Raw genomic sequence first — 23,114 nt, forward strand, 5'->3', positions numbered from 1 at the left:
TGCCATCTATTTAAATCTATTTTTATCTCCTTCCATATTTTACCGTGATTATTTTTGTAAAGCTTAGAATTTTCCTCAGTAAGAGCCACCCCCAAATACTGTACTTTTTTCACAACTTTAAAACCAGTTTTAAATTCCAATTTCTTCTGCTCTTCCACATTTATGTTCTTAGTATTGTCATCTTTGAATGATTGATTTTTAAATCCGCCATTTCTCCAAACATTTTGATCTTCCTTATAATATATTCAGTGTTCTCTGGTGGTTCTTGCCCAATCAATACCAAATCGTTGGCAAATGCACGTAATTTGTAATTACTCACTTTAATTTGTAGTCCTTTTGCTCTGTTATCTTGTCTAATATCTCTATTTAACAGTTCTAACACTAGAAGAAATAATAAAGAGGATAAAGGACACCCCTGTCTTGTTCCGTCCTTGATTTCACATGGTTTTGTAAAATCTCCATTCACCATGATCCGAGCTTTCTGGATTATATAGATGGACTTCAGACCCTGTATAAAGCCCAATCCAAAGTCCATCTTTTCCACTGCTTTGAACATAAAGGCCCAGTTCAAATTGACAACATCCAATTTTGATTAGTCACTTCACAGCTGTCTTCTATCTCAATTGAAGTTTCTGAGCAATTTTTGGAAATTTGTCCAGTAAGAATCATCACTTATTAAACGTGTGTGTCTCCTGATTGTCAATGATCCTGGGCAGCTCACAACAATCAAAGACATTACAGTAAAATCAATAAAAGATAAAAGTTGGCAAGCATGATGAAGCAAGTGGTCTTACTCTCCCTGGGTGAAGAACCAGCAAATCCTTTATTTACTGGATTTCAGTTTAGCAGTCTCTTGATGGAATTCTCTTTGCCATTTTACATGTGCATACAATCCCATTCATATTTATGCATGCATAAACTATATATACTAAAAATATACATATAATGCATTATGTACTAATTTCAATAAATAGAATGTGTTCTTCAGACAGGGTTTATTTGTGCTAGTTAAGGAGCTGGGTCTCTTCTATAATATGTTTTTATTAGGCATTTTAGATAACCCTAACCCAGAATATAATTAATTGATGCTGAATAATGGAATACATTATACCATCTTAAAAGCTTGAACATCACTTGTAAGCAAAGCATAAATATCAAGAACCATAGTTAATACAGTATAAATCATAAACTGAAATTTGTGAACAACGGTAAAAGTCCATACTACTAAAAGTCTATTCTGCTTTAGAAGTGCTATAATGCTATAATATGGACTTTATGCAGTCCTGCTGGTCATTGACTGTATTTTATTAGTGAACAAATTACACAGAAAGGAATCCAAATTTTGGTTGTGGTACAAATCCATGCATTGATTTAAAATTGAAGAATGGTCTCCAGTTTGAATTAAATTCTGTGTCAGATTTGAGATAGACAATTATTTTAGTCATTGAGGCATAGACCTACAATTAATTAAACTTTCTGACTGTTGAAGCATCTATTCCTAGCGTCTCCTTCTGTTCCTTACTTAGTGTGTCGCTGGCTTCAAAGTCTTATTTAGCATGTTTGCTCACCTGAGAACCTGGTTACAAATCACACCAAAAACAGTCCTGGGTACTTGTAAAAACAGAGCATAGATCCCTAAAATGCTGCTTTTCACTCTCAGTTTAGAAGATCTTTGTAGAAGATTGATGCATTAGTAGTTGCTGAAGAGTTCCAGAAAAATTAACAGGGTCATTCTTCTGTCTTTCCTGACATCTCTCATCCACCACACTGAGCAGAGCAGAGTATTCTGGAAGCTGAAGACAGATGGGGCAAATGCACCAAGAGAGCTGAGGCTGCAATTCCAACAGGCAGTACTGTGAACTAGCAGGTGTATAAAACTGGAACAAACAGAAGAAATTCCTTAATAGTGCTGTAGTCATACATAGCAAGGGTGAAACTTGTGCCTTCCTGTTTTATAATTTAGACTGATCTCTCCAAATTGGTAAATGTCAGTTTTTCTGAACTTCAGTTCTTATGACTAGAGGATACCAGATTGAGAGACGTTTCTATAGGTTCACCTCAGAAAGTAGACATACAATCCATCCTGGTATGTCAGGTGAGAAGCTGGACTTACATAGTAGTTCTCCCTCCAGTATTTTGAATTAATATTGTTGAGGTAATTCCCCGTTAGGAGAATGAGCGCATACAGGGAGATGTATTTGAGAGAAGTGTTTGAATAATACATACACAGTACACAGAAACACTGTACAGTAAATGTAGGTTTTTACTTCCAGAAAGGTTTAAGCAAAGTGCAAAATAAGCAATCCAAAATCATTCACAGGTAAATCAGTCAGTTTTTCAATCCAGGGATAATCCAAATATCAAAGTCCAGTGTCAAAAACAGTTCAGTACTAGACTTACATTAAATCCAGTAATATCAGTCAATTAGAAGAAATGGAGCAACGGCAATACTTTCCAACAGAAGGAAACAGAGATACACTCACACTCTCTTCTGAGACTCAGACTGAAACAACCCAGGTTTCTGGCTCCATCTTATGGCCGTTTGAGAAACCACACCTAATTACAGTTTTGCATTTTCTTAAAGATACAGTTTTATAAATGTCTAACCCAAATAGCTGTTAGGTGACTCATATTCCTAACAAATATTCTGGTTGACATTTTTGCTGTGACCCTGTGTATGCGCCATATGTCCTTAGATTGTTAATTCATTTACTGGTCTTACGATGAAGATTCTCAACCATCCAGGTAGACTTGTCTGGAAATGGAGTCATGGCAACTGGTTTTTTCGTTTTTATTTGAAACATTTTGCTGCTTATCCAAGTAGCTTTGAAAGATAAGCAGTGAGACGTTTCAAATTAAAAAAAAACAAGAAGTCCAGTTGCCATGACTCAACTTCCAGATTATTGGTCTTACATTGAATAACCCTAACCCTTCATCAGAAGTAGTAGTTGATCTTCAAAAATTTTGTAAAATCTACTTGGTAGCCCATCTGATCCTAGAGCTTTGCCTGTTTTAGCTCTTTTAATTGCTTCTATTATTTCAGTGGTTGTTATTGGACTTCAAAATTTGCTTGTAGTTTTCTGATAGTTTAGGACCTTTTGTATAAGATGCACCCAAATTTTCACCCTCATTTAGGGGGTGGGAAGTGTGTCTTATACTCCGAAAAATAGGGTAATTCTTATTCCGCTCTTGGAGTTTAGTTATCTTTTCTGTCTGTGTTCTTAGTTTATATGCCAACCATCTCCCTGGTTTACTTTCATTTTCAAAAAGGTGTTATTTCGTATATTTAAGTTTCTTTTCAATATCTGAAACAGTCAACAAATATTATTTCCAGTGATTTCTTGATCTTTGTTTTTTCTCAGTGGTATTTTTTGATTAGATATTCTTTAGTCTTGTTCTTCAGCTTCTTTTCTTTCATCTGTTCTAGCTTACTTTCATCTGACCTCAGCATGCTAATCTTATTTTCCAGCCTGATCTTCCCCTTTGGTGGTGCATTGTTTGTCTTGTTTTGTTCTTTATTGATTTTGCATCCCAGATACTCAGTCACACTGCAGTCATGCTGTAGATTAGTTGGTTTGTTTCTTTCAGTGAGCTGGTGCTTATAGTTGATATTATGTCATTGGCATGTTTTAATGCTTGCGCTAGCTGTTTCTTTGGAGCGAGGGCCAACACAGACACTCTTATTCTGTTGTCTTTGTGCTGTCCTAGATGCTCAGTTATTCTTTGTTTCAATTCTTCTACTTCTTTAGTTAGAGGGCTTTGTTCTTTTGGAGGCAGAGGAGAGGGTGCCTGATTTCCAAATGAAAACAGCTATGCTGGTTTTCTCTACTTGCAGACTCCCCCTGGTTTGCCTGTACAGTCTGAGTTACTATTGGTAAGGATTTGATTTCTTTGCCCTGAGTAGACCAGTTCTTGCCAATTCTTCTTCCAATTCTGCTTCTATGAATACTTTATTTTGTATTATACAGTGTGTGTACAATTATTAGGTGAGTATTTTGACCATATCATTTTTATGCATATTTTACACCACCAAACTGTATGAACTTGAATGCTTAGTGGATATAAACATAGCAGGTGATGTGTATTTGTGTAATGAGGGAGGGTGTGGCCAAAGGGGATCAACACCCTATATCAAGGTGTGCATAATTATTAGGCAGCTTCTTTTCCCCAGGCAAAATGGGCCAAAAAAGAGAATTAACTGACTCCGAAAAGTTAGAAATTGTAAACAGTCTTTCAGATGGTTGCAGCACTCTCGAAATTGCAAAGATATTGGAGCGTGATCACAGAACCATCAAATGTTTTGTTGCAAATAGTCAACAGGGTCGTAAGAAATCTGTTGAGAAAAAATGACTGCCAAAGATTTGAGAAGAATGAAACGTGAAGCTACCAGGAACCCATTATCCTCCAGTGCTGTCATATTCCAGAACTGCAATTTACCTGAAGTGCCCAGAAGTACAAGGTGTTCAGTGCTCAGAGACATGGCCAAGGTAAGGAAGACTGAAACCCGACTACCACTCAATAAGACACATAAGTTGAAACAGCAAGTCTGGGCCACGAAATATCTGAAGACAGATTTTTCAAAAGTTTTATGGACTGATGAGATGAAAGTGACTCTTGACGGACCAGATGGATGGCCCCATGGCTGGATCAGTAACAGGCACAGAGCTCCACTACGACTCAAAAGCCAGTAAGGTGGAGGTGGGATACTGGTATGGGCTGGTATTATTAAAGTTGAGCTAGTTGGACCTTTTGGGGTTGAACATGGACTCAAAAACAACTCCCAAACCTACTGACAGATTTTAGAAGACACTTTGTTCAAGCAGTGGTACAGGAAAAAGTCTGCATCTTTCAAGAAGACCATGATTTTTATGCAGGACAATGATCCATCACACGCATCGAAGTACTGTACTGCGTGGCTAGCCTGTTGAGACCTTGTGGGCCCTTCTTAAAATGGGAGATTTACGTTGAAGGAAAACAGTACACCTCTATGAACATTGTCTGTGAGGCTGTGGTTGCTGCTGCACAGTTGATCAGCACATCAAGAAACTGACAGACTCAATGAAGCCTTATGACTTATTGAAAAGGATGCCTATATTGGTCACTGATTTTTTATTTTGAAATGTCAGAAATGTTTATTTGTACATTTTAAAATATATATATTTTATTTATGCATTTTTATTTAACATACATAACTGCTTAGTAAATAGTGTATTATCTGGGTCAATTTACATATACATGATCATAATTTTCAGTTTCTAATTTCGACCTCTTTTGTCTGACCATTGATAAAACAAATCTCATGTTAAAAAGTATTCTATATCTTCTTTATCCTTTATCTTTAATGTCAACCTATCCATTTCTGCACATTCTAGTATTTTTTTAATTATATTTTCTTCTGTAGTTGTTTCCTTATTTTTCCAATGTTGTGCAAATACAATTCTCGCTGCTGTCAAGACATGTAATATTAAATATATGTTCCCTTTATCATATTTTTCAGGTAGTATACCTAGCAAAATATGTCTGGCTTTAAATCTATATGTTCGTTTAACATCTTCTCTAACCATGTGTGTATTTTCGTCCATTTTTTTTTTGCTTTTGAAAATGTCCACCACATATGGTACTAAGAGCCTGGTGTCTGATTGCAGGCAAATTAGACATAATTTGCAGGCAAATTAGACATAATTTGCAGGCAAATTAGATACAATTGCCTCCAAGAAAGCCACATAAAAAAACAACACAGTAAATTATTGGAGTGTCCTAAAATTGTGAAACTATATTTCTCATCAGCACAACAAAAGAAAAAAGGGTAGCCTTATATATTAAGAAAACAATAAATTCCAAACAAATTTATATGGACGAAGAAGGAAGAATTTTGATGCTGGAGGTAGCGATAAATCAGGGGTGGGATTCAAATTTTTTAACAACCGGTTCTGTGGGCATGGCTAGGTGTGCGTGGCTAGGTGGGCATGCCATGTGACTGGGTGGGTGTGGCACTTTTTCTTTTTTTTCTTTTTTTGCAGCCCCACCCATTTTTGGGGCCTTCTGGGCCTCAGGGAAGCTTCCTGGGACGGGGTGTTTTTGCTCCCAGAAGGCTTCCCTGGGGCTCAGGAAGCAAAAAACTGGAGCCTGAAGGGGGTGTGCAGCACCCTGCCCATGCTCCATTTGGGGCCTTCTGGACCTCAGGGAAGCCTCCTGGGGGGGGGGGTTGTTTTTGCTCCCAGAAGGCTTCCCTGGGGCTTAGGAAGAAAAAAATTGGAGCTTGGGTGGGTGAGGGGGTGCTGTTCCCCCTCCATTTTTTGCCTTCCTGGGCCTCAGGGAAGCCTCCTGGGCGAAGCAGTAAGACAGTGAGGGGAATCCCAGCACAGCTGATCATCACGAGGGGAAAAAAAGAAATACCTTAAGGAGTGACTGGGCAGGGAAGAATGCAGTCAGCTCATGTGCGTGATGTAAGGACTGACTGGGCGGGGAGGGGAGGAACAGGTGGAGAGGGGTGGGGCCAGCCAGGGGCACGATTTGCTGGTTCTCCGAACTGCGCAGAATCATAACCGGTTCTATAGAACCGGTAGAATCCCACCCCTGCGATAAACCAGAAACAGATACTTTTGATAGCAATATATGCACCAAACAACAAGAATAATTTTATAAAAAACTACACAAGAAGATAATAGAAATGGAATATGAAAATATCTACAGGTGAAACTCAAAAAATTAGAATACCGTGCAAAAGTTCATTTATTTCAGTAATGCAACTTAAAAGGTGAAACTAATACATAAGATAGACTCATTATGAGCAAAGCAAGATAATTCAAGCCGTGAATTGTCATAATTGTGATTATTATGGCTTACAGCTCATGAAAACCCCAAATCCACAATCTCAGAAAATTAGAATATTACATGCAATCAATAAAACAAGGATTGTACATAGAACAGTATTGGACCTCTGAAGAGTATAAGCATGCATATGTACTCAGTACTTGGTTTGGGCCCCTTTTGCAGCAATTACTGCCTCAATGCGGCGTGGCATGGAAGCTATCAGCCTGTGGCACTGCTGAGGGGTTATGTAAGACCAGGATGCTTCAATAGCGGCCTTCAGCTCTTCTGCATTGTTCGGTCTCATGTCTCTCATCTTTCTCTTGGCAATGCCCAAAAGATTGTCTCTGCCAGGCTTGTCCAGCCCGTGGGCCGCATGCGGCCCAGGTCGCCTTGTAATGCGGCCCAGTGCCCTCCCAACCTTCGTGCCAGAGCCAGCGAGGAGGAGGAGGAGAGGCAGGCATGAGGCGGGGTGAGGCGAGCGCCAGGCCAAGCAGCAACAGAAAAGGCGGGCGCTGTCAGAGCGCCACCTGCTGTTGCCGCCGCCGCCACCGCTGCTACTTCTGCCCCCGCTGCCGCTTCTGCCCCCGCTGCCGCTTCTGCCCCCGCTGCCACTTCTGCCCCCACCATCGCTGCCGCTTCTGCTCCCGCCGCTGCCGCCGCTTCTGCCCCTGCTGCCACTTCTGCCCCCGCTGTCGCTGCTGCTTCTGCCCCCACCGCTGCTGCTGCTTCTGCCCCTGCCGCTTCTGCCCCCGCCACCGCCGATCAGGTATCGTTACTGTTATTTTATTTTATGTGCGGGCCAAACCAAATTTTCATCTTCTAATGTGGCCCAGGGAAGGTGAAAGGTTGGACACCCCTGCTCTACGCGGTTAAGGTCAGGCGAGGTTGCTGGCCAATCAAGCACAGTAATCGCACGGTCATTGAACCAGGTTTTGGTGCTTTTGACAATGTGGGCACGTGCCAAGTCCTGCTTGGAAAATGAAGTCAGCATCCCCATAAAGCTTGTCTGCGGAAGGAAGCATGAAGTGCTCCAAAATCTCCTGGTAGACGGCTGCATTGACCCTGGACTTAATGAAGCACAGTGGACCAACACCAGCAGATGACTTGGCTCCCCAAATCAACACAGACTGTGGAAACTTCACACTGGATCTTCAAGCATCTTGCAGTGTGTGCCTCTCCATTCTTCCTCCAGACTCTGGGTCCTTGGTTTCCAAATGAGATGCAAAAGTTGCTTTCATCAGAAAAGAGGACCTTGAACCACTGAGCAACAGACCAGTTCTATTTTTCTTTAGCCCAGGTAAGACGCTTCAGGAGCAGCTTGACAAGAGGAATACTACATTTGAAGCCCATTTCCAGGATCCGTCTGTGTGTGATGGCTCTTGATGCACTGACTCCAGCCTCAGTCTACTCCTTGTGAAAGTCCCCAACACTTTTGAATGGCCTTTTCCTGACAATCCTCTCCAGGCTACGGTCATCCCTGCTGCTTGTGCACCTTTTTCTTCCATACTTTTCCCTTCCACATAACTTTCTATTAACGTGCTTTGATACAGCATTTTGGGAACATCCAACTTCTTTTGCAATTACCTTTTGAGGTTTTTGCTCCTTATGGAGGGTGTCAGTGATGGTTTTCTGCACAACTGTCAGGTCAGCAGTCTTTCCCATGATTGTGATTCCTACTGAACCAGACTGAGAGACTATTTAAAGGCTCAGGAACCCTTTGCAGGTGTTATGGCTTAATTGGCTGATTAGAGTGGGACACTTTGAGCCTAAAATATTGAACCTTTTCACAATATTCTAATTTTCTGAGATTGTGGATTTGGGGTTTTCATGAGCTGTAAGCCATAATCATCTCAGTTATGACACATCACGGCTTGAACTATCTTGAGTCTATCTCATATATTAGTTTCACCTTTTAAGTTGCATTACTGAAATAAATGAACTTTTGCACGATATTCTAATTTTTTGTTTCACCTGTATATGATAGGAGATTTCAGTGCAATTGTAGGCGCAAAACTTAACTACAGAAGTAGCAAATCAGGGAAAACAAGGAAAATACTTCCCAGGGCCTTTTGCAAAATGGCAGAAGAAACCTGTATAGAGGATTTATGGAGAGAAACAAATCCAGGGAAAAACCAATACACATTTTATTCAAATAGGCACAAATCATGGTCTAGAATTGATATGATATGGATGTCACCTGAATTAAGAACCATTTTGCAAGAAATTGAGATAGAAAACAATATTTGGGCTGACCATAACCCGATAAAAGTAAGCTGGAAAGGAGAAAAGAAAAAGCTGAGATGGATATTGAATCAATCTATATTAAAAGAAAAATAATTTATACAAACAACAGTAAAAGAAATTGAATTCTTCAAGGAAAATGGAAAAAGACACTTCATTGCAAAATCTATGGGACACAGCTAAATCATATATTTGGAGACTAGCTATAACTTACATAGCGAGAAAAAATAAGATATATATATATATATATATATATCAAAAGACATTAGAAAAACAAAAAACTCTTAACTAGAACTACAAAAAGAGCCACAAAAGGAAAGTTTAAAAAATCAAATGGAAATAATAAAGCATTAGTTGAACTTAATAGAAAAAGAAGAAGAAACTAAAAAAACAGCACCATTTGTTTTTTAGAGTGCACTTCGTAGTACTACAGCATATCTAAAATAGATCTTACATTGCATCCCTCCTCTTGCCGTCTTACCTGATTTCCAGCTCCATCGCATTTCTCACCATTGTGTGCAGGGAAACAAATTTTGTGGGACTACTGTAAAAAAAAACTCACAAGTAATTGGAATTAATTGATTGAACTGGCAAGGTTTTTTAATGGTAGTTCCACAAACTTGTTTCCCTGCACACAACAGCGAGAAACGCGATGGAGCTGGAAATTAAGTACCAGTAGGCAAAGAAAGGCTTGGAGGAAGTGAGGGCACCTGGGGTTGGGGTGGGGGGGCAAGCTTTTCTTGGCTTGGGGGGGGGAAAGGGGGGAGGAACGTGCCCCATGCACCCTTACCTAATGGTCGCACGTGCCTCACAGCAGGCTCTCCCGCAACCCTGGCCACCGCAATCCTTCTCTTAACGTAGTGGCAGCCACAAAAAGAGCGGCAGGCCCAGCGATGCACCTCACGCCCCACTCCTTTTTTATGGGAGAGACATTCTTTGTCTGACTCCTGATGAGACGTGTCCAGTATGGTTGAACCTCTGGCATAGCTTTCATCTTCCTAAAAGCACACAAGCATCACAACCATGTCAAGGTAGTGCCTCACTGAGGGTAATTATTACTCTTGGTACATCACACAGTCAGTCAGATGTTCAGACTGGATTTGTCATTTTTGTCTACCTATCGCATCCTTCCCAAGGACCTGGGAAAGGCAGATGTGGATGTTTGATGGTGTTATAGATATTATCACAGGATGTAAGCTGTTCTGAGTAAAGCCGCCTTTTACAATTATCATTATGATAGTAGAAATATTGCTTAAAATAGTGTTATTTTTTGCTTCAAAAGTCCTCTGAAAGAAAGACACTTTACAAAGGCAACAAGTCAAATTTCTAGTATTTAGGTTTAAGTATCCCTACTGTTTTTGTAATTGTTGACCCAGACAACTTATACCTCTGTCTAAAAGAAGGCAACACTCATCTACCAGCCCATAGAACACAATATTGAAAATTGTACAGTAGAAGTCTGCAGAGCAAATAACGTTTTTCCAATAAACAAGCCAGGTTTAATTCTTAAGGAACCATTAGTTTTTTTTAAGACTTCTCCCCAGTTTGATTTCCAGGAAAAGGGATTTTCCTGATTCTACATCTAGCAAACATAACTAATTCTCAAGTTTGTTTGCACCATCCCATGTTTGGCAGGGGCCAGTGAAAGTGTGTAAAGTGAAGTGATGAGAATTATGTTACATCTTTAATGGTACAGTTGGACATTATCACTTGATACTGCATTGCTAACCTTCCACATGTCAATCAGCCTACAGTCCTATCTCCGTATCTGTTAATTGGGAAGGCAGTAGATTGTAGTATCCACGAATTGTAAAAGAATGGATGACAAATACTAATCTATGGAAAGAATGTTATTTTTAAAGTGTTTGTTTAAAAAACTGTAGTTAGTATAGTTGTTTACCTGTAGACACTTTTCTAGATATTGGTAGTAATCTAAGGGTGATCTGCCATAGCAAGTCATGGAAATACTTTCAATACTCACTTCAGCATTAATAAAGTTAGGTAATCATATTAGTAATAAGGGACAGACAGCTGGTTTAAGGAGAAAAGGGTAGTCAATCCTGGTGTGGAGTTCACAGTCTCTTTCAAGCAATGACTGCACTTGATGTTTGAGTAGTGTGGGTGTGGAGGAAGAATGTACTTGTAAACTTGTGGGGCCAAGAGAAAATTAATATGATTTAAATTAAGTTAGTTCAATTAATGACTGTATTCTTTAAATTTATTTTTTTCCTTCCAACACTTTAAAAGTGATATATTTTCTGAAGCCCAAAATTTTGAGATTACAGCAATGTATCGGGTACTGGACTTCAGTGCTAACATGGGTACAGCCTCTGGTTGGATTGATTTCCAGTAGTAAAACGGTAATTGTGGAAGCTGCTGTATTGCTCCTACAATACTATTATTATCCATGTTTGTGAAAACTTGGAGTTGTGGAACTGTGGTCAGCCTCTAAATATCTCATAACACTCTACTCTGGTGCTTTAGTCCAAAGGAGATTGTTCCTCTGAAGTATGTAAAGGAAGAGAAAGAACAGAAGAGACCAAGACACTTGCTTACAGACCTCCCACTCCCCCCAGAGCTTCCTGGTGGAGACCCTTCACCGCCAGAGTCTCCAGAACCAAAGGCAGTCACACCACTTCAGCAGTCATTGAGAAAGAGACCAAAGTAAGAACTGAATATACTTTATTGGATCTGTTTCTGAGTAATTTACTTGAGGGAGATCGGTAGTCTAGAAACATGAAGTATAAATAAACAAAAAATAAATGATAGTAACAATTGGGTTAGAAGAATAAATTGGATGGTCAGCATAGCTATCCAGATCACCTTTCATCTTATGCAGTGACATCTATTATAAGAGTGGCTATTGTATCGGTTTATTCTCATTACTCTAATTACTCTAAATGTGATTAATACTGGTAAATAACACTTGTATTTCCAATTGAAGTACAACCCATTTTGAAATGGAAAATGAGAGAAGCTCACAATGCAGATTCTGTTCCTAGTGCATGGAGGGTAAAATTTGATCCTCAGCTTGGTACCCATGGGTGCCAGTGTGTCCAACACCATCTCCCTTGGAATCTGTTGGACTCTATGCCTATCTAGTTTTAATTTAGTTTATATTCTATGAAATAAAATAAGAATCAAGCATGTTGCAAAGAATCACTTTCAAGTACCATCTGTATTTCTTTAATGTGTTCAGGCCTCACACCTCAGAAATAATTGAAAATAAAATGGCAGATGGTTTTAGCTATAGACAGGGGTGGGATTCTACCAGTTCGCACCTATTCGCTAGAACCAGTTGTTAACATTCTAAGCAGTTTGGAGAACCGTTTGTTAGAAGAAATTACTGGCCTAATCCTGTAAGGAAGGCAGGAAGGAAACATTCTGGTGTTGCTTACAGAAACTGCCTCTCCATTAACCCTTATTACATTCTTGGCAGGACTAGACTTCCTGTCTCTGGAACTTCTCTGGAGTTTTTTTTTCCTCCTTTGCTGGTACTTTGCTTGTGTGGAGTGACCATTTAAAGTTACAATGGCACTGAAAAAAGTGACTTATGACCATTTTTCACACTTACGACTGTTGCAGCATCCCCACAGTCATGAGAGGCCAGGTGAGGAGATGCGTGCCTTGATGTGAGTGATATTGAGTTGGCCACACCCAGCCAATAACATGACCACCAAGGCATGTCCACCCAGTCACATGACCACCAAGCCACGCCTACCACCTAAGCCTCGCCCACAGAACCGGTTGTTAAAAAATTTGAATCCCACCCCTGGCTATAGAGCTTTGTTTTTAAGTATGCCTATCTCCCTAGGAAAAAAAATGAAAATGAAAAACTGGCTGATTTTTTAGCATTTTGGAAGTATTTTGAACTTGAAACTCTGTTTTGAGTTCAAAACAATACTAAAATACTCAGAACATTACTTTTGCTGAGGTAGAATAGAGTTGAGTACTTCGTATTTTAGTGTATTTCAGGAACCCTGTCATTATCATCAAGAAATAATATGGGCTCTATATGTGAACATTGCAGTTGGATTTCATTTACCTGAGTTCAACGTTTAGTGTATTGTGAGAATCCAGTCTAGGAAAATATACCAACATTCAAGGGAGGGGACTTCCTCTATGCACTGTTAACCACCTTGCAATGAGGCAAGTCACCCCTAACCCTTTGGTGGTAATGCCCACAAGTCAGATGTGGTCCAGGTGCCCAAAAAAGTAAGTGTAAACAAATTTAGTGACTCTTCACCCACTGTAAGGTTACAAATATGTATGTTTTTATCCCATATACCAGTGGTCGCCAACCGGTGGGCCGCGGCCCACTGGTGGGCGGTGAGAAAATTTTGGTGGGCCACAGAGAAATCTCACCCCCAGAGCACCCCTCCAAAGCAATTAATCCAGGCTGCGCAGAAACACAAGGCTGCGCCACCCACATGGCCCGTGGGAACCCTTCCTGCCCACTCACTCCTTACCCAGCAAACTTGCCTGCTAAATTTCTATTTTTCCTTTTTCCAACCATCATCTGTTCTGCTGTGCTGGGAGATTTAGATTAGCTAGGAAGCAGAAAATGGTTGGATTTCTTGCTTTCTAGCTAGTCTTTAGATCTTTGGCTCTGCTTTTAAGCACAACCAAACCTCCCTTAGGACTGAAGGTTTGCTTGCAAGCAAATTCAGTGCAGACTCATGGCAAGCAAATTTGAGAGACTAAGCTAGCCGATGGCAGATAGATAGATCACTGAATGATTCTGTGAGTAACTCAATCTGCCTGCTTTGCCTGATTTTGGGTAAAAGTTACTCTTTTTTTAATAAAAAAATCAATATTTATATAAATATTTATAATATTTACATACAAGCCATGCCCAGCTAGTCACATGACCACCAAGCTACACCCACAAATTAGGCCATGCCCACAAAACTGGTTAGTGGTCCTTGGGATCTAAAATTATGAGTTTGGTGGTCCATGAGGTCCAAAAGGTTGGCAACCCCTGCCATATAGCATTTCTTATCTATAAACAAATCCATATAACATCTTTTCAAACCTGGTGGCAGCAGAAAGTCCATAAAGGGTTGCCAGAAGTAAGATATCTTGTTTTAACCTTGATCAAATAAACCACTGTTATATTCCTTCCTTTTACTTCTAACAGTCTTAATATTTAGTTCATTAAAATATCATAGGATTTTATTTATCTTCATTTCTTTTTTTGTCCCATCACACAGATTTTTATAAAGGCTCTAACGAGTCACTTTTATAAATTCAGTACAAAAAGTTATCCAGGTCACTCTCTTGGTTTGTCACTTGTATTTCCCTTTTAAATTTTAAAACCCCAGCGAGTTTCTTTTGTAGTTCCAGTGAAACATCTTTTTCTAGGCCATTCCCTTGACCTGTCAGTTGTAAATCCATTTTTGATCACATTTCTATTTTGTCAGATAAAATTTGTTCTACATCTCTCATTTCTTCAATAATAACTTTTAGATAGTCTATCCAGAGAAGCAGACCTCATTACTGACATTGTTGATTGTTGATATTGTGACTACTATTTTCTGATTCCATTCTTCAAAAGTCTCTTCAGTATTTGTATTATTATGATGTTTTGCATCATTTTACAGGTTTTTAAATCTTTACCTAAAAACTTCAGTCACCTTTTAAAAGTGTTTCAGTTATTAGAAATCTTCACCTGCTTTAATAAGTGGACATTATCATTGCTTATACACCTCATCCAGGCCCAGATAGTCCTCATTATTGTCTGTGATTAGATTCAGAGATGCTAGCTTATGAAATAATGATTGTTATATTTCATTAATAAACATTTTGAAAAGTTAAAAACCAACCAACCAAAAATGTATCAGTGAAGAAATACATATATTGCAGTAATTAAACTAAACTAGAGAGAAAAAAGAAAAAAATGTAGGAAAACAAAAAACAAGATCCATATAGTAGTATAAAATTAATTCCATAAATTTATATATTTTCTCATTTTTAGAATATAAACACATTTCAAAAATTGATAAAGGCCCCATATTTGAATATATTCTTTAACATCAAGAATACAAATTTCTAGCTACATGAAATGTCTTTGTTGAGCCCTATACTTAATTAAGCCAGAGTTCTTCATAAAGTGTCAAATTCTATACTTCAGGAGTACAACTCATCATATTTATATGTTTAACATATATTTTCTTAAGACTGTGTTACATATAATGTAACTTCAAACCAAAGGGAACCATGACTAGACATGAACAAATCATGTAAGTCAAAGAGTCTTCAAATTTCTTACAACACTTGGAGAAGAAATCTGAAATTGGTGACAACTTGAAAGTGGCATTATTCTGATATTATGCTAAACAGTGGTATTCTGTTTTTCATTTTGGTTTAGCACATGTGGATATAGCCATTTTGTGGTTTCTAAACTATGGTTAATATTTAATACCACAGAATTACCCTGTGGTTAAGATGGGTGGCCAACAAATCTTATAAATAAATCATGTATAAATCTGGTAAACCTGATAAACAAGCCATGTTTCTAGTCTGAACCTGGAATATACAGTTTCATACCATTTCGCATTGTAATTTGCTATCCTGAAAACTATGTATAAACTACTTGGAGCTTTTAAGAAAAAGAGTGGAACATATTTATAACAAATATGTTAGGTAACACAGCATTTCTTATATGCAATTGATATACATCCACACATGCAGATCAGACTAGGAGACTAGGAAGGTTTATGAAAGAGTTTTTAAGTAAGAATTTTGCATTTTAACAGTTCTTGTGTATCTCTCCCCCAAAAAAAAAATCTCTTCCAGAATCTGTTGCCCTCGTTATGGTGAGAGGAGACAGACAGAAAGTGAATGGGGAAAGCGCTGTGTGGACAAATTTGATATTATTGGTATTATTGGTGAGGGAACATATGGGCAAGTGTACAAAGCCAAGGATAAGGATACAGGTGAGTGTAAACTGTGTCCTGTTTTTAGCCTTTTCTGGTTTGTGTGTGTGTGTATACATACGCACATACATATATACTTTAGATGTATACATAAGATTGTTTTAATTTTCTTATAAAATAAAAAGTATAAATGATGTCTTTTTTATATAAAGGAACAAATGGCCTGCCTATAATAAGATAAACTGGTTGTCCTCTTGGTTTCAATGATAAGGGATGCAAAATACTGTGTTTCTCAGAAAATAAGGCTGGCCCTTATTTTTTTAGACCCCTGAAAAAACAGCTAGGCCGTCTTTACAAGGGGTACCTTAATCCCCCTGCCATGTGCAACCTTGCCTCTCCACCGGGCTGCTTCTTTAGTGGCTGTAAGGAGCACCCCATGCCCACCCTTGCTTGCCTACCTGTAGCCTGCCGTCATCCACTGTGGAAAGCCTGGCAAGCCTGGCCACCATGCCGCTGCTTTTGATCCCTGCTTTCCCTGCCACAGTCATCGCTTATCCAAAGCCTCCCCCTCCACCTTCCCCCCACCACTTTCTTTCTCACACACAAGAAAAGCAAGCAAGGAAAAAAAAGGGAGAAGGGGGAGGCACTTTTGAACACATCCAGGACTTTTCACGTTGTCATAATCAGCCCCTGCCATGGATGTGGGGGGAGGGGACGGGGGTGTTTCTGGCAGAGATTAGGGAAAAGGGGGTGGATTGGAAGAGATTTTCCCCACAACAGTGGGGAACACAATGCTTGTAGGGTGTGATTTATCCAGGCTGCCCTCTCCTGTTATCTTTGCAGCCTTTCGGGAAACTTTTCTATGGTGGATTTTTGACTTTTCCCAATTGGCTTGCTGTGCGGGAGCATCGATTCTCCTCTAGCCTCTGCCTTTTCTCTTTGGCTCACAGCTTCCAGAGTTTGATCATTAAGATCTGCTTTGTGATCAAAGGCAACGTGAAATGTGAGCCGGGGTGGGGGGGAGAAGAAATAGCAGCTCGCGCAGCTTACTTAACCGAGAGTTTCTGAACCTGGAAGTCCCCATCACTGCCCCATATGGCTCTTCACCTGGCTGCAGGGGAAAAAAAACTCAGAAAGCCACCCAAGACAGCAAGTGTTTGTTTCTTTAAAATCCGCATGCCTTGTTGTATTTTAATTCTCCTTTCTCCTCCCCCTCCTCCCATTTTTGAAGTTGGGCCGCTGAAAAGCTAACCGATTCAAGTTTGCAAAGACTGGGTGATTCCAATGGATCCTACCCCCCCCCCATCTCTTTCTCTAAAGAAAAGTTGCTCCAACTCTACGGTAAGAGCGAGGAGAATAACAGCAGAATAACACTGATTAATACAGAGACACTGCATTGGATGGAAACCCCCCAATGTGTGTGTTTGTGTGCATGCATGAACGCACATATTCGGAGACTGGGAAAACTCTGGAAGCTGTGAGCCAAAGAGAAAAGGCAGAGGCTAGAGGAGAATTGACGCCCCCACCCCCAGCAAGCAAATTGGGAAAAGTCAAAAATCCACCATACAAAGGTTTCCCAAAAGGCTTCAGAGATAATAGGAGAGGGCAGCCTGGATAAATCACACTCTACAAGCATTGCATTCCCCATTCTTATGGGGAAAATCTCTTCCAATCCACTCCCTCTTTCCCCTAATCTCTGCAAGAAACACCCCCCCCTACACACACACACACACACACACACACACACACACATCCATGGCAGGGGCTGATCATGACAACATGAAAAGTCCTGGACGTGTTCAAAAGTGCCTCTCCCCTTCTCCCTTTTTTTTTGCTCGCTTTTCTTGTGTGTGAAAAAGAAAACGGTGGTGGGGAAGTGGCGGGGGGGGGGGCTTTGGATGAGCGATAACTGTGACAGGGAAAGCAAGGATCAAAAGAATTAGCAAGGCAAGGGAGTGCGATCCAACAGAAAGGTGAGTTGCGTGGGATGAGTTCGACAAGATTTCCTCCCCTCCGCCCTTCCCCCCCATGCCACCTCCACCTCGTGTTGTCTGCACTTCAAGTGATGTGAGAAATGGTGGGGAAATTTAAGCAGTGCATGCACTTAAATAGGCCCAAATTTTGGGGGCAGGCCTTAATTTAACTACATACGCACAAAGCAGTGCTGGGTCTTTGTTTTGTGGTGGGCCGTATTGTTGGAGAAACATGGTATCTGTTAATGAATCAATTTCAAGTATGGAAATGAAGAGTTCTGAAATATGAAAGCTTTTATACTTCTGATATACCCAGTGTTTACTTGATCAAAATTATTCATTGTATGGGTAGTCCTTAATTTATAACCACAATTGTTGTGGCCCGCCAGCGGCTGGCGGAGCTGACAGAAGAGTCAGACAGTAGTGAGGAGATTGAGGAGGAACCTGTGCCAGTCTTGGAGGTTGAAGAAGGCTCGGACAAGGGATCTGCATCAGAGGCAGAGATGGGCCAGGGCATGCTGGCAGTCATCATCTACCTTCGGGCTCAGATAGCAGTGAGGCTGGGGAGCAGTTGGAACCGGTTCCCAGCCTGCACACGGGCAGAGCTGCTAAAAGAAAGGAGCAATTCTCCATTCTCTTCCCCTTCTTTCCCTTTTCTTCCCCAGCTAAAGTTGTTTGTTCATTAAATATGGCTTCTTCTTCTTCATCCCAACCTTCTTGTTCTTGTAATTTCTGATAGGTAGAAATTGCCATTTCTAAAAAATGAAAAACAGATCCAGAAGAGCCCTTCCCTTCTTGTTCCTCTTTTAGCTTTTTAATTTGCATTTTCAGTTCATCAACAAGTAATGCCATTGTGAAAAATTTTTAAACAACCCAAATGTTTTTAGTCTTTCAAATAATAATTTCCAAAGGTCCCAAAGTCACCAAGCAATCCAAATAGAGACAAACTGTTTCATTTAGCACTTTCTTCTTTTTATACTTTCTCTTCCTGGGGTACAGTTCAATTGCAAAGTTCCAAAGTATATCTTTTAGAAGTCTTGTTACAATTTAACTCTGTTCTTATAAGTTCCAAGCAGCCTCCTCCAGCAAAATCTTAAAATTAATTCTTTTCCTCTCCCTTCCCACTTATAGCAAAAAAAAATCTTTTTTAAATTCCAATGTTCAGAAATCTTTAATGTCCCCTTGGCTTTAATTTCAAATTTAATTACCTGCTGGTGCCTAAACGGGTTTTTCCAATTTCCATCTGCTATCACCGTAAGGAAGGAGAGTGAGGAAAAAAAAAACTTTCCCATTTAACTTTCATCCACCGCTTTTTCCAATCTTCGTTGGGAACAATGTATCTTTGATGAAATTAAAATTCCAGGGTATTTAAATGTTACTTGTTATCCCGGTTCAGCCAAAAACTTTCACTTTCTCAGCTTCCTCCTGCACATTCTTGTCTGGATGAAAGCTTCTTTGTGGCGGCCATTGCTGACCGCCGCTCCACCGCTTTTGGAGAAGGGAGTTAAGCCAGCTGAGGAGGGGGGTTGCGATTCCCCCGGACCCCTGCTGGATCTCCCCTGTCTTCAGTTACCTCTACGGGGTAACTATTAGCCCCCAAATCCGGCTGGATTGGGGACACTCCAGCGGTGAGCGCAGCAGGAACCGCGCATGATCGCGGATTCCTGACGCTGCCGAAGCCTTGCAAACCGGAAGTCAAACAGGTGGACAATGAATGGCCCCTCCCATCAGGATTAAAAGAGGAGCAAAAGGGGAGGTGGCTTTTGCAGGAAACAACTCGCTCGTTCAGTCATGTGTTTGTTCCAGCCTTGTGGACCTTGGTCTGTAAACCCAGCCTTCCCTGCCAACAGTGAGTGTGGAAATGTTTACCGGGCAGCGTTCCAGGATTGATAACAGTCTGAGATAATTAGTCCATCTTCGCGAGAATGTATGCCAAGCCGTTGGCTGACTGCGAATGAACTAATTCACATTATTGTAAATAAAGAGGTTTTTGCCAGGACACAGAATTGACTGAGTGCTTTTGGGTGAGGCCTAGGACAGAACAGAAATAAGAGAGCCAGTTTGGTCTAGTGGTTAAGGCACCAGGCTAGAAAGCAGGAGACTGTGAGATCAAGTCCTGCCTTAGCTATGAAAGCCAGCTGGATGACTTAGGGCTAGTCACTCTCTCTCAGCCCAACGCATCCGACAGGGTTATTGTTGTGGGGAAAAATAGGAAGAGGAAGGTGTGTTGGATATGTTTGCTGCCTTGAGTTATTTGTAAAAATAATAAAGGCGGGATACAAAATAAATAATAAATTGGGACTGGAATTTTGGTCATAAGTCATAATCATACGTTGAGGCACCACGTCACCAGACTCAATTTTACAACTGTTTTACAATGGTTGTAATGCAGGTCACCATGATTAAGCACATCATGTGGTCATTAAGCAAATCCATTCTTCCAAATGGGCATTTTTTTTGCCAGAAAAACAGTTGTGTGATTGTAGGATGGTGTAACAGGTTGTAAATATGAGCCGGTTGCCAAGTGCCAGAAATATCACATGACCATGAGGTTTGTGTGCAGCGGTCACAACTCCAAGGACAAGTCGTAAGTAACTTTTTAAAAGTATGTTGTAACTTTGGTTGTTAAACAACCAGTCCTAAGTTGACTACCTGTATTGACAGTGTCCCCTCAGATAATTGACAGAGAGGGACATCCGTAAGAAGACCATATTTTTCATTTCTCTTGTTTATTTTGCCCATTATTACTTTCATTATTATATTTCCTGTGATCTACAGCGGCCATAACATAGATAAGAGAGTGGATTAACTTGGACAATAAGAGAATATTACTAATAGAGGGACATGATCTCCAAAGAGGGTGGCATGGATTCTCATGGGAAGGGAAAAACAAAAATCACTCCTATTTCCACAGGCATCAGATTAGAGACACATTAATCCAGGTATGGGAAAAAATTTTTAAAAAACCACTATACTAAAATACCTAATTGGCTGTCAACAATGGAAGCGATGGTATATCCCAATGCAATGCACCTTAACAAAATGAGAAAATACAAAGAATTGATTGACACACAAGAGGTTGAAAACAGTACAAGAACTAAAACAAGGCATAGAAATTGATTGGTGGTCCTATGTGCAAATTCAGACAAGATATAAGAAAGAATATGGATTCTATAAAGACCAACAACAATTAGATAAAATAATTCAGGGAACAGAAGAGAAAATGATATCTAAAATATACAGTCTACTTTTGAATTACAAAACGGAAGAAGAAATTATAAAAGAAACTTCTGACCCAAGCCTTGTTCAAATTAAACAAATATAAACTGTGTATAAAAGCAAACCTTTTTTAATGCGGCGCTGGGAATTCAGTGCATTCCTAGCCAAGAGACATTTAAACCTAATTGTCCGATATCAAAAGCAAGCCCTTTCAATGTTGCAAAAAGCTGCCAAGAACAGAAGACAAATTACTGATTAAATATCCACTGATAGAAGTTTCAAAAACAAACCGGAGTAAGCAGGGCTTCAATGAGGACTCTTGAGTCTAAAGAACTTATTTGCTTCCTGCAAAGAACACATCCCTGAGGGCTGGTATTTATCCCTTATGGGAGGGGCCATCACCTTCCAGCCTTACTCCCAAGTCGCCCTTGCTGCTTCAGCTGCTCTTTCCTTCGAGCAGCCCTGCGCGCGCGCGCACTGGGCACAGGCTCCCTGTGGTCTTTTGCGTCACTGCTGCCAGAAGCTCCGAAGGCAGCACCCGACTCTCCGATAGTCCTGGCCCCATCCCTGCATCACACGCAGGCCCCTTTGTCTGAGTCCTCGCTATCAGAGACCTCTGCCGTCTGCACCTGCTGCTGGCGAACCACAACAGAAACAATGATAGTTTGGGCAAAATATTTTGAATTAGAATACTGGGAAAAATCTGGGGAAAAATTATAAACTAACATTATCAGCAGCATATAAAGAAAACATATACAAAATGTTCTATAGATGGTATTTACCTCCTGCCAGATTGGCGAAGATGTTCCCAACCAGGAGGCCAAATTGCTGGAAATACAAAAATAAACAGGGTACTTTCTTCCACATGTGGTGGACATGCTTGGAAGTTAAAAACTACTGGAGTAGAATTCATAAGTGGATAGAGGAAATAACCAGGGGGAGGGGGAATTGAATTCAGACTGGAATTGTTTCTATTAGGAATACTAAGGGGAGACCATACCAAGACAGATGTATATATTATTTTACATATAATAACAGCGGCCAGGATTGTGTATGCACAGTATTGGAAACAGGAAACTGTACCATCTGAGGGGACAGTATTAAAAAAATTCTGGACTGCGCAGAGATGGACAGGCTGACTCTAGAGTTAAAAGATAGAAACAAAACAGAATAGTACTTGGTCTGGGACGCCTGGCATACTTGGTTAGACAATAGACATAAAAGTAACATAGTAGTTGATACATGAACAGAAATGTTGACGATGTCATAATGTTGTTGGAAATGTAAATATGTTTTTAAATTGTTGAAAAATGTTTAATAAAATTTATTTTATATATATATATATATAAAATTTCCTGTGATCTATATTTGGCAGGTGAATTGGTAGCTTTGAAAAAAGTAAGGCTGGACAATGAAAAGGAAGGCTTCCCTATTACAGCTATCCGTGAAATCAAGATACTTCGACAGTTGATTCACCAGAGTGTTGTCAACATGAAGGAAATTGTTACCGACAAACAAGATGCACTGGATTTTAAGAAAGACAAAGGTAGTCATTGTCAAAGAAGATTGTTTAGGAATAAATTCTGGGATTATGGCTTGTGCTTCAAATCAGCTGGCTTTCTTAGCTGTAATGAACATGCTTTGTACATAAAACATACCCAATGTATTGTGAGGAGGTATATTTTAATTTTGAGTAAACTGCCAGAATGTCAAAGGCTTACCTTGTAAGAAACATCTGGGTTAGAAGTTTCCTATTCATCTTGAGGATCTTTTATGAAATTTTGAGAGGAGTTCTATACTATGTAGGCTTAACTTTAATAAAAGTTAAGGGGAGGAATGTTGCTATTCTTAGGAAGAGAAATTTAGATATCCTGGAATACTGCATCCAGTTTTGGTCACCATGATATAAAAAAGATGTAGAGACTCTGGAAAGAGTGCAGAAAAGAGCAACAAAGATTAGGGGACTGGAGGCTAAAAAAATACGAAGAAT

At 40.0% G+C, this 23,114-nt stretch overlaps 1 protein-coding gene across 5 annotated transcripts in view; it reads left to right on the top strand.

The window, feature by feature from the left end:
- Nucleotides 1–23,114, top strand: part of LOC113452091 (cyclin-dependent kinase 12-like) — a 112,138-nt gene that overhangs the window by 51,612 nt on the left and 37,412 nt on the right. For 4 of the 5 annotated variants that reach the window (XM_087918895.1, XM_087918894.1, XM_026723506.2 and 1 more), the window contains exons 3-5: nt 11,539–11,718; nt 15,853–15,992; nt 22,500–22,670. In XM_087918895.1, coding sequence (XP_087775021.1) covers nt 11,539–11,718; nt 15,853–15,992; nt 22,500–22,670 — 491 coding nt within the window. The remainder of the gene's footprint in view (nt 1–11,538; nt 11,719–15,852; nt 15,993–22,499; nt 22,671–23,114) is intronic. The other variant, XM_087918897.1, reaches the window with a different exon arrangement.

The sequence above is a fragment of the Pseudonaja textilis genome, unplaced genomic scaffold (assembly GCF_049901715.1).
Source record: "Pseudonaja textilis isolate UNSWEBS1 unplaced genomic scaffold, rPseTex1.2 PTEXSCF20, whole genome shotgun sequence".
In the NCBI taxonomy this organism is placed as follows: domain Eukaryota; kingdom Metazoa; phylum Chordata; class Lepidosauria; order Squamata; family Elapidae; genus Pseudonaja; species Pseudonaja textilis.